Source organism: Stegostoma tigrinum, chromosome 17 (assembly GCF_030684315.1).
Source record: "Stegostoma tigrinum isolate sSteTig4 chromosome 17, sSteTig4.hap1, whole genome shotgun sequence".
Taxonomy (NCBI): Eukaryota; Metazoa; Chordata; class Chondrichthyes; order Orectolobiformes; family Stegostomatidae; genus Stegostoma; species Stegostoma tigrinum.
The window spans coordinates 26,754-42,327 of record NC_081370.1 but is presented as its reverse complement, the minus strand read 5'-3'; the positions used below and the strand labels follow the sequence as shown (position 1 = coordinate 42,327).

The following is a 15,574-nucleotide window of genomic DNA, read 5'->3' as shown; positions in this document are numbered from 1 at the left end:
CCTACCCTGTATGTCTGTCACAGCTACAGGGATGTGCTGGCATATTAAAGTAACATGGTCGATGGAACTTTATAGTAGGTCTTAAATAGATAAAACATCTAATTGGCCATACCAATAAGAGTAAAATGGTCAAATTTGTTGTGGTCAGTGGAGCTTAGGACTGAAGACAGGGGCAGTCTACTACTCCAGCTTCATCAGAAAATCTTCTCTCAAAATTCTCTTTTCCCAGTTTCTTCAATGTATCCAAGTAACTTAACTTCCCAGTTAGGAACAATTCTATTAATTTTTTGGGCACCCTCCCAAACTTCCACTTGATCCAAAAGTGCACTGCACTATTTGAGTACTAAACATGTTTGCATTTTTGTCATTTCTGCTGTGGTGCAAGTCTCATTATCCCAACAAACAGGCCATATAATGGTCTATGAATGAGATTTAAAAATGAACTAGCCTGCATTATTAGAGTATAGAAGAAATCATTCCTCCTGTTAATAATTAAGATTCAAACTTCTGAAACCCAACTGATGCAAGATTGATCAATTCTCTCAAGAAGTTGGACAGATTTGAATAATTTAACTGGCAAAGAATGGAAGCAAAAGGCTTTACAGATAAATAGTGTGGGACAATTCATTTTGGAGCAACACTAACTCTAAACTGATATTCAATTTGTGAGGAATAGCTTATCAGATTTCATTTCAGTTAGAGAAAAGGATTAAAAAAAACTGAAGTTTTAATTGAATGTTTGAGAATGGAGGAGGATTATAATTAATTAATTTAATTAAGTGTTCCAAAGAAGAGTCATGGTGGACTCAAAACTTTTGACTGATTCTTTCTCCACAGATGCCTGCTAGTCGTGCAGAGTTTCTCCAACACTTCCTGTTTTTACTTCAGACTTCCAGCAACTGCAGTATTTTACTTTTATTGTTGTTAAATTTTGAACTTTGTTTCAGGAGGTTAAATTTATAGGATAGATTTTATGTATTCCAATTGACTACAGAGATTCAAGTAGTTTAAAAAAGGTTTTTGAAAACAGTGAGAGAAATTAATGGGGTTAAAGTCTGACAAGTTCGCAGGGACACAAAGTTCCCAGGGATGTGATCCGGAAAATATTGGATTCAATGGTGGATACCTTCCAAAATTATACAGGCTCTGGAGCATTTCCTACAAATTGATGGGTGGAAAATGTGACCCCCTACTATTTAAAAAAATAAAGGAGGAAAAGCACTGAGCATTACAGACAGTTAGGCTAACATCAGTTGCGGGGAGAACACTAACGCCTGTTGTAAAACATGTGACAGCAAACACTTGCAAACATGAAAAGCTTCAACAGGATTAGACAATCAGCATGATGAAAGGAAATAAAGCCTAACCAATCAATTGAAGTCTTTTGAGGGTGTAACTATTGGAGTAGATAAGGGAGAATTACAAGAAGGTCTGAGTTCATAATTAGAGGCGAATTACTGCACTTACACAGGGTCTTGGTAAGGCCACACTTGGAAGCATTGTATGCAGTTTGCTCTCCTACTCATCACAGAGTGCACAGTAAAGGTTTACTAGTCTGGTATGGGGATGGTAGGACTTATCCTATGGAGGAGAGATTAGGACAACTAGGCTTGTACTCACTAGAAGATTGAGAGGGGATCTAACTGAAATGTATAAAATTCTAGTGGGGTTAGACTGACAAGATGATGGATGTTTTTTTCTAACTGGGAAATCTAGAATAAGGGTTAACAATCTCAGGATACGGAGCAGGTCATTTAGAAGAGTGACGAGGAAAGATCCCCTCATTCAGACGGTGGCCAACCTATGGAATTTGCTACCATAGAAGGCAGTGGAGGCTGGCTCTCTGAATACATTCAAGCAACACAGTGGCAAATGTTTAGATGCTGAAGACATTAAGAATTGGAGAGAAAGTAGGAATATAATAATGAGAAAGAGAATCAGCCAATCATAAAGAAAGACAGAGCAGACTCAAGTGATTGACTCCTGTTCCCAGTCTTTACGTATTTAAAAAAACTCACTATTTCCTTGAAATCATTGGGGATGTGTGTTAGGATCTCAACTGATGCTAGTACCAGACAAGTCATATCCCAAACAGAAGCCTGGGACTTCATTAATCATATTTTTATTTGCTTTGGTTTTAAAGCAATGATTTTTTAGTTGAAATGTAAACATGCAATACTGCAGCTTTTGCTTGAACAATACAAAAGAAACCAATTCAAAAGAACTGAATAGATAGAGTCACATAACATGGAAACAGAGCCTTAGGCCCAACTTGCCCATGCGAACCCGTATCCTGAACCAGCCCATTTGCCTGCTATTGGCCCATATCCCTCTAAACCCTTGCCTATTCATGTGGCTGTGAAAAATGTCTTTTAAAAATTGATACTGTACCCACCCCTACCACTTCTGGCAGTCAATTCTGTACACACCACCGTCTGTGTGAAAACGTTGCTCCTCAGGTCCCTTTTAAATCTTTCCCATCTCACCTTAACCCACTGTCATCTAGTTTTGGACTCCCCTACCCTGGAAAAAGACCTTGACTAATCACCCTATTTATGCCTCTCATGATTTTATAAACCTCTATAAAGGTCACTCCTCAGCCTCTAAAACACCAGCCTACCCAGACTCTCCTTATCCATCAAATCCTTGTAGATATTTTCTGGCAATATCCTTGTAGATCTTCTCTGTACCCTTTCTACTTTAACAACATCCTTCCTATAGCAGAGCGACCAAAATTGATCAGAGTATTCTAAAAGTGGTCTCACCAATACCTACTGCAGCTGCAACATGACGTCCCAGCTCCTATACTCAAAGCTCTGATCAACGAAGACAACATCATCAATGCCTTCTTCACCACCCTGTCTACCTGTGACACTACATTCAAGAGACTATGAATTTGTATGCCTAGGTCCCTGTGTTCGACAGCACAACCCAGGGCCCTACTATTAACTGTGCAAGTTGCGCTCTGGTTTGCCTCACTAAAATGCAACATCTCATTCCTCTCAATTGAATCCCATCAGCCACTTCTCAGCCCACTGGCTCATCTGACCTCACTGTATTCTTAGATAACCTTCTTTACTGTCCATACCACCAATTTGTGTGTCATCTGCAAACTTACTAACCATAGAGCCGAAACTGTCATCCAAATCATTGGTACAAATGACTAACAACAGTGAACCCAGCACTGATCGTTGCAGCACATCACTAGTCACAGACCTCCAGTCCGAAATAACAATCTTCCACCACCACGCTCTGTCTTCTACCATGAGCCAATTTTGTATCCAATTGGCTCTTTCTTCCTAGATCCCATGTAATCTAACTTTACTGACCAGAATGATCCATACTATCTATTTAGAAGACAAATTAAACAATTTGTAAAACTTATCAAGTATAATCCCATTAATTCCAAAAAATTCCTTTATAAAAAATTGTAAAGAAACAAAGATGTTTTGCACAGCACCCAAAACACACATCCAAGTACAATATTCAAAACATCATTTGTCTCCAACATGTCAGTAGTTTTAAGTCATCTTCGGGTTAAAGTTTTACATTGGAACTGCGGACACCCTCTCCTGGAGCTTTCATATATCTGCTTAAATGTACTTAGCTTTAAGTGTTTTTTTTTCAGGATTTTATCCCAACATTTCTGGTCTGAGACCAATGCTAATTCTTCCTTCAAGGGTAACCTTGTTTATCATATATCCATCCACTCAATAGCACTTTTCTACATAGGCATCCTATTCCAAGGACTTCACAGAACTGGCTCGTTCAAAATAAAAGATTAAGCTAAAATTCCTCCCCTCAACTGTAGATGTCACTCAAGTTTAAAAAGAAACAAATTCAAGATTACCCTCAGAAACCTTGAGATCTGATTACATACCATGCTGAGTTGCAAAGCAATCTAAAATTTAAAGAAGTCCGTTATAGTGCACAACACTGATTAATTCTAAAGCAAGGCCTCAAAATGTTTGCAAAAAAACACATAATTACTTACAAATTAATTACTAACTTCAGATGCTCAGAAAATTCTTTTTTTTTTAATTCTTTAATTCAAGGAAGGTGGGTGTCACTGGCTAGGCCAGCATTTGCTACTAATTCCTACAGAAGGGAGTGATGAGTCTTGAGTACCACCAACAGAGAGTTCTATGATTTTGGCCCAGTGACACAAGGAGGTCAGAGGCTAGGAATCCTACAACATGTAATGTGCGTTTTTGGGTACAATACAATAATTGTTTCTTTACAGTTTACAAAGGAACATTTCAGAATTAACGGGACGAGTCTTCTACGGTAGGTTTGAAAATCTTTTGTCTTCTAAACAGACAATTTAGATCATTCTGCAGACTGGTTTGTAACATCAGATTACATGGGATTCAGGGAGAGACAGTCAATTAGATATACAATTGGCTTGATGGTAAGAGGGTGATCATACAGGATTATTATTTTGGACTGGAGGCTTGGTGTGCTGCAAAGAACAGTGATTTGTTTCCAAGTCAGGATGATGAATGGCTTGGAGGGGACCTTGCTGGTGGTGGTGTTTCCAGGCACCTTCTGTCCTTGTCCTTCTAGACAGAGGTGATAATGAGTTTCAAAGCTGCTGCCCAACAGCCTTGGTGAATTTCTGCAGTGCATTTGTAGATGGTACACACTGCTGCTTCTTTGTTGATGGTAAAGGGAGTGAATGCTTGTGGATGTGGCGCTAATCAAGCAGGCTTCCTTGTCCTGTGTGGTCTCAAGCTTAAGTGACGTTCAATTTGCACTCATTCAGGCTAGTAGGGATTATTCTAGCAGACTCCTGATCTGTTAAGTAGAAGGGAGCAGGATGTGGGAAGTAAGGAGGCTTGTTACAAGTTACAGGATTCCTAGCCTCTGACCTACTCTTATATGTTTATACTTAAATGGTAAATTCAATCCAGTTTCTGGTCATTGGTAACCCTAAGGATGTTGACAGTGGTAGATTCAATGAAAGGTGCACCAGTGATTGCCAAGGTGGTTAGATTGTCACTTACTCAAGATGGTCATTGCCTGACATTTATGTGGTATGAATGTTATTTGAGACTTTTCAGCCCAAGCCTGGATATTGTCCAGATTTTATTGCTTTGGAAATGGTCTGCTTCAATGAGCTGCAAATAGTCAACATTGTGCATTCATCAGCAAGGATCCCCATTTCTAATCTTATGATGGAGGGAAGTCATCAATAAAGCAGGTGAAGTTGGTAGGACCTGGGGCACTACCCTACGGTTGCCCTCAAACAGATTACTGACATTAAACAATCACAACCATCTTCCTTTGTGCTGGGTATGGCTCCAAACAAAGCAGAGTTTTCCGAATGCTCACTAACTCCAGTTTTACTTGGAGTCCTAGATGCCTCACTCAGTCAAATGCAGCCTTAATGTCAAGGACAGTTATTCTCACTTCACCCCTGGAATTCTACTCTTGGCCCATGTTTGAACCAAGGCTGTAATGAGGTCAGGAGCACAGTGGCCCTGGCAGAACCCAAACTGGGCATCACTGAGCAGGTTCAGCTTACGTCACTTCACTGATAGTCCAGAGTAGACTGACGGGGCAGTAATTTGCTGAGTTGGACTTGTTCTTTTCTTTATGTGCAGGATACAAGGCCATATCCTTTGCAGATAGCTGCACCCTGAGATCAGATACAGTGAACTGCACTGGCTGAAGATAAGTATCTGCAACATTGGGAACATCTGGAGGAGGCGGTGATGGATCAACCACTGGACACTTTTGGTCAAAAATACAGCTGTATCTTTTATACTTCTATTTTTGGGTTGTCCCATCATTGTGCTTGGGATATTTGTGAAGTTTCCTCCTCCAATGAATTATTTAATTGCCCATAACCATTCATGACAGCATGTGGCAGGGCTATGGAGCTTAGATCTGCTCGGTTGGTTGTGAGTTCACTTTGCTGTGTCTATCACTTCTGGCCATGCTGATTGACATGTAAGTAGTCTTGTTTTGTAGCTTCACCAGGTTAACACCTCATTTTTAGAGTTTTCCTAGCCCTGCTCTTGACAAAGCTTTCTGCACTCGTCATTGATTGAGGGTGATCCTCTGACTTGATGATTATGGTCGAATGGGGAACGTGCCTGGCTGTGAGTTTGCAGGTTGTGTTGGAGTATGGCTCTGCTACTGATGGCTCGTAACGCCTCATGGATGCCCAATCCTGTATTACTAGGTCTTTTCAAAGTCTTCCATTTTACCTGTGACAGTGCTGCACCATACAAGGTATATTCCCAGTGTGAAGGTGGGACTTCATCTCCACAAGGACTGCATGGTAGTCATGCTTAACAAAACTGTCATGGACAGATTTATTTGCAGACATATTGATGAGGATAATGTCAAAAATGTTGTTCCTTCTTACTGGTTCCCTCATCGCCTGCCACAGGCTCAATATTGCAGCACCATTCATTAGGAATCAGCCAGCTTGATCAGCAGTGCTGCTGCCAAACCACTCTTGGGGATAGACATGCAAATATCCCATCCAGCATACATTCTAGGCCCTTGCCACACTCAGTGCTTCCTCTAAATGGCATTCAACTTGAAGGAATACTAATTTATTAGTCGAGAGGGTGGTACATGGTAATCAGCAGGCGGTTTTCTTAACTGGATGTCATGAGACTTCATGGGATCTAGAGTCGATGTTGAGGACTCCAGGGCAACTCCCTCCTGACTGTATCTTACTGTGCGACCACCTCTGCTGGGACTGTCCTGCCAATGAGACAGGACATACCCTGCAATAGTAATGGAGGAATTTGGAATGTTGTCTGCAAGGTATTATTCCACGAGTATGAATATATCAGGCTCTCGCTTTATTAGTCTGAGAGCTATCTCCCCTAATTTTCACATTGCTCCCAGTGTCTTGGTCAACACTAGATGATCCATCCAGTTTCATTTCTTTCTTGAGATTTTCTGGCAATCGTTAAAACTGAGTAGCTTGCTGGGTCATTTCATAAGGCAGTTCATAGTTAACCACAATGTTGAAGGTCTGGAGTCATGTCGACTAGACCAGCTGAGGACATCAGGTTCTTTCATCAAGGATATTACTGAACGACAGATTTTTTCCATCATTAATGGTTTCATGGTCATTAGATTTTTAATACCAGATTTTTCATTAAAATCAAACTCTACAAGCTGCTGTGATTGGATCCAAACCTGGGTCCCTAAAATATTATCTGGACCTCTGAATGAATAGCCTAACTATAATACCACTAGACCACTGCCCACCAAATCAAAAACCAGAAATCCAAACACACAATACAAAACAAAATTTTTAAAATAATATATACTATAGTTTTCATCACGTGCAATAAATGCTGACTTTACGGTATGGGGCAATTGGGAAGGACTAGAAAATAGAAGGAGGTGGAGGGACGGCTCTGCTAATGAATTAATGCAATACAGAACAATGCCTAATGTTCAGGAAACCAGGACAAAGAAGCAGGGATCTGACTAGAGAGCAGGTTTAAGGAGAAAGGCTATTATTATACAAAGATGAGTGCTAGGTCAGAAGATTGCACAGAATATTAAGAAATCAGAATAACTACAAGGATTACTAAGAAGGTAAAGTGAATGCCCTGTTGCCAAGTTTCTGATGACTCAAATAGGTGGACAGTCATTGAGGGTGGGTTGTTAAATATATTCGAGGCTCAGCCAAATTTTCAACTAGTAAGCCAACGAAGGGTTATTGGCAAGAGGTAGGGAAATGAAGTGAGGATTACAAATTAACCATGATCTCAGTGAATGGCCGGGCAGATTCAAAAGGCTGAATTGCCTACTTCCACTCCTACATCTTATGGTCTTCAGGGAAAAGTTGCGCACGAGAGAATGAAAACTGGAAACAATAAAAAAGTAAGAATTCAAATAGACTTTTTCTAAAATAAAGCCAAGCAAACAAAGTGAAATTTGGTCCCAGAGAAAATGAGCCTGCAGAATTAACAATGAAAAATAGGACATGGTAAATGATTTGAACAGGTATTCACACTGGTTTTCACAACAGAGGCTACATTCAGAGAAAACAGAAAATGGAGGGGTGGGAAGAACTCAAGAAAATGACAAATGCCAGGTACTCAGCAACTTGTTGGATCTACATGTTGACAAATTCCCAAATTCTGATGGACTTTATCCAGGAAGTGACCAGTGAATTAAGCACGACACCCGCAGAGCAGGGGAGCTGAGCCCAGGACTCATTCACTCTTCTCAGCTTTCTTTCTCTCTTTTCTCCTTCTTTTTACTTTAGCTGTCTCTTTTCTTCATGTTCTTTAAAGCTTGCAGGGAGGCATGTGAAGGAGACCACATCCGGCAGCAGTGGCAGCAATGCCCAGACAAGCCAGATATGGCTCCGCCCTAACCCAGGGTCTCCCATCAAGTGAGGATTAGGTCCTGCGCTGACTCCGCCAAAGCTCCAGGTCTACACCTATGCCGGGAAAGTTGAAAGGGCAGAAGCACTGGCGAAAGGGATGGACGGCTGATCGGTGGCAGCGTCAGGTGGGGAACAGGAGGCTTCTCCTGGCCTAGCACTGAGGCGGTCCCCAGCAGCCTGGTGTGGTGGTTTCAGGCGGTAGCTTCCAGCCAGCATTCCAGCAGCCTAGCATGGCAGGCTCATCCCAGCATGGTGTTCTCATCCTGAAAAAGCAGACTCATCCCAGCTGCGTCGTCATGGCATTCTTTCATTCCCTAATTGGTTTTCTCTGAGCCCAGGAGCCATGAACTGAAGATGAGCTTAATCATCTAAATTATTTTAAAATAATATGAATTCTGTCATTAATACAGGTGCTGTGGTGTAGTGACATGAAATTTTTCACTATAATTTTTCATGTAGAAGTACACAACAATAAATATCTATTCTATTCGGACAGATGATGCATTGGTTCTAATTTCCCACATTTTTCCTGATTCAGAGGAGATTTCATTCGATTGGACAACAGCAAATTCAACTTTTATTCAATAAAGCTGGAAGACAGAAAATAAAAAAAACTACATGCCACATCTGGCAAAAAGTTATTAAAGACACCAAGCAGAGCACTTGGTAAAAATTTAAGGTAATCAGCAGATACAATATGGTTTTGTGAAAGGGAGGGCATGTTGAACCAATTTATTAGACTTCCTTGAAGAGTAACATGTTTTGGGAATAAAGGGGAACTAGTGGGCATACTGTACTTGGATTTCCAGAAGGCATTCATTAAGGTGTCACATCAAAGGTAATTGTGGAAAATAAAGGTGTGTGGCATAGACAGAAGAAGGGCTTGCTAACAGAAAACACAGCAGGAATTAAAATGTTGTGTCTTGTCAATCTGAAAAATATCCAACTGCTGCCACAAGTATTAATGCTGAAGCCTTAACCTTTCACAATTTATGCAAATGACTACAATGAAGGGACCAAAGAGATGATTGTTAAACTTGCTCTTGACAAAAAAAAGTTGGAAAGCAAGATGTGAAGAGGACAAAGATCTTGGAAGTAGGTTATAATGTGAAAAAATGTGCTAGTGTCCATTTTGGCAGGAAGAATAAAATGCACATTGTTTTTTCTTCATTCATTTGCGTGAAGAGGGCATCACTGCTAGGCAGCATTTATTGTCCGTCTCTAATTGCCCAGAGGGAAGTTCAGAGTCAACCACATTGCTGTGGGTCTGGAGTCACATGCAGGCCAGACCAGGTAAGGATGGTAGTTTCCCTCTCTAAAGGGTTGTTGTCGAATGACTGTTTCATCTTGTGGGAGAATCCAGAGATTAAGCCACTGTTTAAAAATAAGGGGCTACCTATTTTAAAGGAGACTTTTATTTCTTTCAGTTTGTTAGGAACTATTTCCTTAAAGGGTTCTGAAACAGAGTCTTTGAATTATTTTTAAAACAGGTGGATAGCTTCTTGGTAAGCAAGTGAGTGAAGGATTTTCAGAGGTATGCGGGAATATGGAGAAGAGACCACAATCAGATTGGCCATGATCATATTGAACGGTAGAACAGACTAGGGCCAAACAGTCTACTTCTGCTCTTATCTCATGTTCATATGTAGTACCTCTGGTTCAAAGATTGCTCCACTGTACACTGGATTTGCAGTTGTTCGTCGCTTCCTTTCTTGCCTCTTGCTTTGGATCTCTGTTTAAAATCAAAAATGTTATACAGATCATGCTTCACAATTACTTCTGTACCAACTGTATTTTTTGTGTTTACTGCCTGACCTCCCTAACTTTCACACTAAGACTAACTATATGCACATCAGGAGAGGGAGCAAAATGAGTGTCCATGTGGTAGGGAGGGAGGCAGAGATTCTTATCCAGACTCTAGCTCCTCATTCTGCCGATGCAGAACCTCTTTTTTTCATTTCTACCTCTGCAATAGTGCACTACAATTGGATCCTCCCTAATCCACTGCAAGTTCTTCTCCAGCCCAGAGCAAATACCTGAAAGCTGACAGCACAATAGCCTGGAGATAGCAAGAACTGCAGATGCTGGAGTCAGAATCAATACTGTACAGAGCTGGAGGAACACAGCATGTCAGGCAGCAACAGAGGTGTGGGAAAGGCGACGTTTCAGGTTTACACCCTTCATCCCGATTCACAGCTTGACCTGCTGTGTTCCTCCAGCTCCATACTGTAACATAGCAACCTGGACTCTCGCTCTTTGCTGCAATGAACAGTGTAAATCACCCAGACCACATTGTCTTACTACCATTATATTTTGGCTTTTTGGCTCACTGTGCCATGGTGCCATGATCATTTCACTCATTTATTTCATAGTCCTCACTCTTATCCAAACAAACTGAGAAAATTTCAAACTCATTGGACAATTGCTATCGCTGAAACTCCTTGCAATGTTGTCCTCCGAGACCCCTCATCTGGAGTCACGCCCCATCCTGTCCCTGACCTCTGACCATGTCAGAAAAGCTAAGAAGCGTAACTGCCTGCTTCCAGGAATAATGAATCCAGGTAACATTAGGGCTTCCAGGCTCAGAAGGGAACATGCAGGAGGTGGTGCTCCCGTGTACCTGCTGCACTTGTCCTTCTAGGCGGTGGAGGCTATGGTGTGTAAGGTGCTGTTGAAGGAGCTTTGCAGAATTACTGCAGCGCGCTTTGTAGACGGTACATGCTACCACCTTGGTTTTATTTACTCATGGCTCTACCATTCAAAAAGAGCTTTGGTTCGGCATTTATTGCCTGCTTTTAGACGCCCTTGTGAAGCTGGTGGTCAGCTGCCTTCTTGAACGCCTGCAGTGCATTTGCTTTCAGTTGACCTGCATGCCCTATGGGAGGGAGAACCACCATGTTGACCTAATGACAGTGAAGAAACAACATTTTATTTCCATTCAGAATGGTGACTGACCAGCAAGGAAGCATACTGGTGGTGACTCTCCCATGTATCTCCTGCTGTTATCCTTCGAGATGGAAATGTTTCCATGTTTGGAAGGCTGCTAAGGAGCATTGATTAACTCCTATCATGTTATAGATAGCACATACAACTACCACTACTATGACAACTACTACTGAATGCCAGTGGCAGAGGGACTGAATGCTTATGGATGTGGTGCTGATCAAGCAGGCTGCTTTGTCCTGGATGGCATCAAGCTTCTTGAGTGTTGTTAGATCTGCATCACTCCTGTCTTGTACCTTGGTAGTGGACAGGCTTTGGGGAAACAGGTGACCCTATTGCAGGAGTCCTTCATTACAGCATTGTTTGCCTCTGATGTGGCTTTGGTAATCTCTATTTATAGCAAGTCCAATTCAGTTTCTCATCAACAGTAACCCCAGGATGCTCATAATGAATAATTCATTGATGGTAACACTGCTGAATGTCAAGGGGCGGTGGTTAGATTGTCTCTTATTAAAGATGATCGCCGTCTGATATTTGTATGACACGAGTGTTACTTACCACTTTTCATCCAAAGCCTGGATATTTTCCAGGTTTTGTTGCATTTGGGCATAGCACTTCTGCCTAAAGATGGCTGAAGCATTCACAACAATATGTTTTACAGTGACATGCTGGACTCTCCAAACATTGAGCAGGAAGATATTTGTGGAACCTCCGCCTAAAGTGATTTGTTTCACCGCCCACTACTACTTACAACTGCATGTAGGACTGCAGAGTTTAGATTTGATCTTTTGGTTGTAGAATCACTTAGCTCTGTCTATCATTTGCTACTTGGCACATGAATACTTCTGGTTTATAGCTTCACGAGGTTGACACCTCATTTTTAGGTTTGCCTGGTGCTGCTCCTGACGTGCCCTCCTGAATTCTTAATTGAATCAGGATTGATCCCCTGACTTGATGGCAATGGTAGAATGGGGATATGCTAGACCCTAAGTTTGAATCTTATGCTGGAAAACAATTCTGCTGCTAGTGATGGTCCATGGCGCATCATGGATGCCCAGTCTTGAGTTGCTAGATATGTTTGAATTCTGGCACATGGTGGCAGAGTGGTTAGCACTGCTGCTTCCCAGCGCTTGGGTGACTGTGTTGAGTTTGCACATTTTCTGCGTGGGTTTCTTCCAGGTGCTCCAGTTTCCTGTAGTCCAAATATGTGTAGGTTAGGTGGATTGACTATGGTGAAAATTGTCCATATAGTGTGCAGGAATGTGTAGGCTTGGTGGATTGACCATGGTAAATATGGGGTTATGGGTTACGGTAGGGGTCTGGGTGGGATGTCTTCAGAGGGTTGGTGAGACTCGATGGGCTGACCAGCCGCCTTCTGCACTCTACAGTTTCTATGAAATATGGTGACAGAGCCACACAACAGAATATAAAGGCAGAACTTGGTCTCCACAAGGACTGTTTGCTGATCATTCTTACTGACACGGATATGATCAGATGCATCTGCGGCAGGCAAACTGGTGAAGATGAGGTCAAGTGTTATTTTTCCCTTCTTGCTGGTTCTCTCATTAGATGCCGCAGACCCAACCAGCTCAATGAGTAATTCTGCTGCCAAGCCATTCTTGGTGGTGGGCATTTAAATTTCCACACCCAGAGTACTTCCTGCGTCACGCCACCCTCAGCGCTTCCTTCAAGTATTGTTCAGCATGAAGTTATCCTCCAAGCGAAGGCGATACATGGCAAACAGCAGAAGGTTTTCTTGCCTGACCTGATGCCATGAGACACAATGGTATTTGGAGTCAATGTTGAATATTCCCAAGGCAATCCCCTCCTGATAGTATTCCATGGTGCCACCATCTCTGCTGGGCATGCTCTGGTTAGACATATCCAATGACGGTGACGTTTATGGTTACATCTGAGACACCAAGGTATGATTCCGTAACAACACAATGCTGTTGTTTGACTAATTCGGTCAGACAGTTCTCCCAGTTTTGGCATTATCATGCAGTTGTTGGTCAGGAAAACTTTGAAAGGTCAGCAGAGCTGTGTGTCAATCGGACGGAGTGAATATTTAAGGTGTTAGATGGAGTAGTTGTTGCTCTTTTTTGAGTTTTGCTGGAGCTACACAAATCCAGTCAAGGGGAGATTATTTGCCTGCACTCCTCATATTTATCTTGTAGGTGGGGGCCTGGCTTTGGCAAGTATGGTGGGGTAAGCTACATAATTGCCAATCTCTGACCCATTCTCCGAATCACACTATTTATACGGTTGGTCCAGTTTAGTTTCTGCCAATGGTAACCTCCAGGATATTGACGGTGGGGGATTCAGTGATGGTGACCCCACTGAATACCAGTGGACAATTTTTCTGCTGTTAGAGATGGTTGTCTCCTGGCACTTGTGGGCATGCAAGTTATTTACCACTTGTCAGCCCAGATCTGAATATTATCCAGATCTTTCTACATTTGGGCACAGATTTCTTCAACATCTGAGTGGTCACCAATGATGCTGAATATTTTGCAATCATCAGCAAACATTCCCTTTAATGAAGGTCATTGATGAAGCTGCTGAAAAACAGGTTGAAAAACTCCTGCAGAGATGTTCTGTGGCTAAGGTGATTAACCTCCAACAAATAAAACCATTCATCTTAATGGTACACGTGATTCCATCCAGCATAGAATATTCTCCTTGATGCCATACTCAGATAAATGCTGCCTTGGGGTCAAGGGCAGTTATCCTCATTCTCTAGAGTTCAGCTCCTTTGCCCGTGAATGAAACAAACATGCAAAAAGAGATCAGTTGCAGCGTGGGTCCAGCACAACACATGCCAAGCATCACTGAATCAATTATTATCAAGCAAATGCCACTTGATGTCACCTGTGAAGATATCTTCCGTCCCCTTTCTAAATGCTGACGGGGAAGTAATCCTCTGGATTAAATATTTCCTGCTATTGCATAACTTGGACATGTCAGTATTGTAACTGTACTGAAGAGGCACAGCTAGTCCATGAACACATCTTTGCTGAGTGCTAAAATGTTATCAGTACCCACAGCTTCTGCAGCATCCTGTCCCTTCAGGTGTTTGTTGATGTGTTCTGAATAAAATTGACTGAAGACTGGCACCTGTGATACTGGGGACCTCGGGGAGGATGAGATGGATCATTCACTTGAAGCTTCTGGTTGAAAACGTTTGCAGATATTTCGGCCTTATACTTAGCACTGACGAGCTGGGAATCATAAATGATGCTATTTGTAGAGCCTCCTCGTCCAGGAAGCTGTTTAGTTGTCCACTACTATTCACAATGATATGGCAGGATGGTACAGCTTAGATTTGTTCCATTTATTGTAGAATGACTCAGCTGTTTACTGCATGTTGCTCACACTGACTGACTATGTTGTGATGACGTTATCAGTCATACCCACTGGCAGTACACCAAGCACAACAGAAGAATGCCTGCAATAAATTGAACTTCTAGAATGCTAATACCAGATTAGCCCAATTTGTGGATGCTGGTCATATGACTAGGCCAACAGAGTGTATAGACCACACTCACCCAAAATTAGAGGCAAGCCTGCAGTGCTGGCTACAAATAGCTTTATGCATGTTCTACTCAAAAATGCACCAAGACACATTTTCTACATAGATGAAACTAGACACTTTTACCATCTGTTACCAGGTTGCCATTTGATGTTTCAAGATGAAATGTGTAATGGTGAAAAGGGATGCAAGGAACAGGTCTCTGCTGCTACGGTCTGTGCCAACATGGATGGCACTAAAAAAAAAATTGCTGCTCCATGTGACAGAAAAATCCAAGAAATCATACAGTTTTGAAAAAGTTAAGATACTACTCATACAGTACAAATCTAACAAATTTGCATGGATGACCTGCACAATTTGAGTTTCAGATCAGAAAATTGGAAAAACTGCATCAAATGAGAAAAGGAAAACTGTCATCTTGAAAAACCTTGACGAATCTAATGAATGACCACCCACCAGTTTCCCTGGCTGAAGCTGCAAAACCCATGAAAATAGAGAAATTTCACAGTACAACACAAAAACACAAAACAGGTCTGACTTCATTGATGACATGAGAACTCATCCAAAGACAGCTACTAAGATTAAATAGATTACTGAGAAGTCATTAATTAAGGATTATAAAGAAATATTACTTTTCTCCGAGCTAACTCTCAGCATTTTTTATGCCTTTTACTGCACAAGGCCAGACCATTGTAAAGTGTGAACAAGCTGAAGAAGAAAAACAT

General features: G+C 41.7%; 1 protein-coding gene across 1 annotated transcript in view; it reads right to left on the bottom strand.

Moving 5' to 3' along the window:
• Positions 1-15,574, bottom strand: part of phf21ab (PHD finger protein 21Ab) — a gene marked incomplete at its 5' end in the record, with an annotated part of 69,998 nt that overhangs the window by 36,040 nt on the left and 18,384 nt on the right. The window contains one exon of the mRNA XM_059651879.1: positions 10,027-10,106. Coding sequence (XP_059507862.1) covers positions 10,027-10,106 — 80 coding nt within the window. The remainder of the gene's footprint in view (positions 1-10,026; positions 10,107-15,574) is intronic.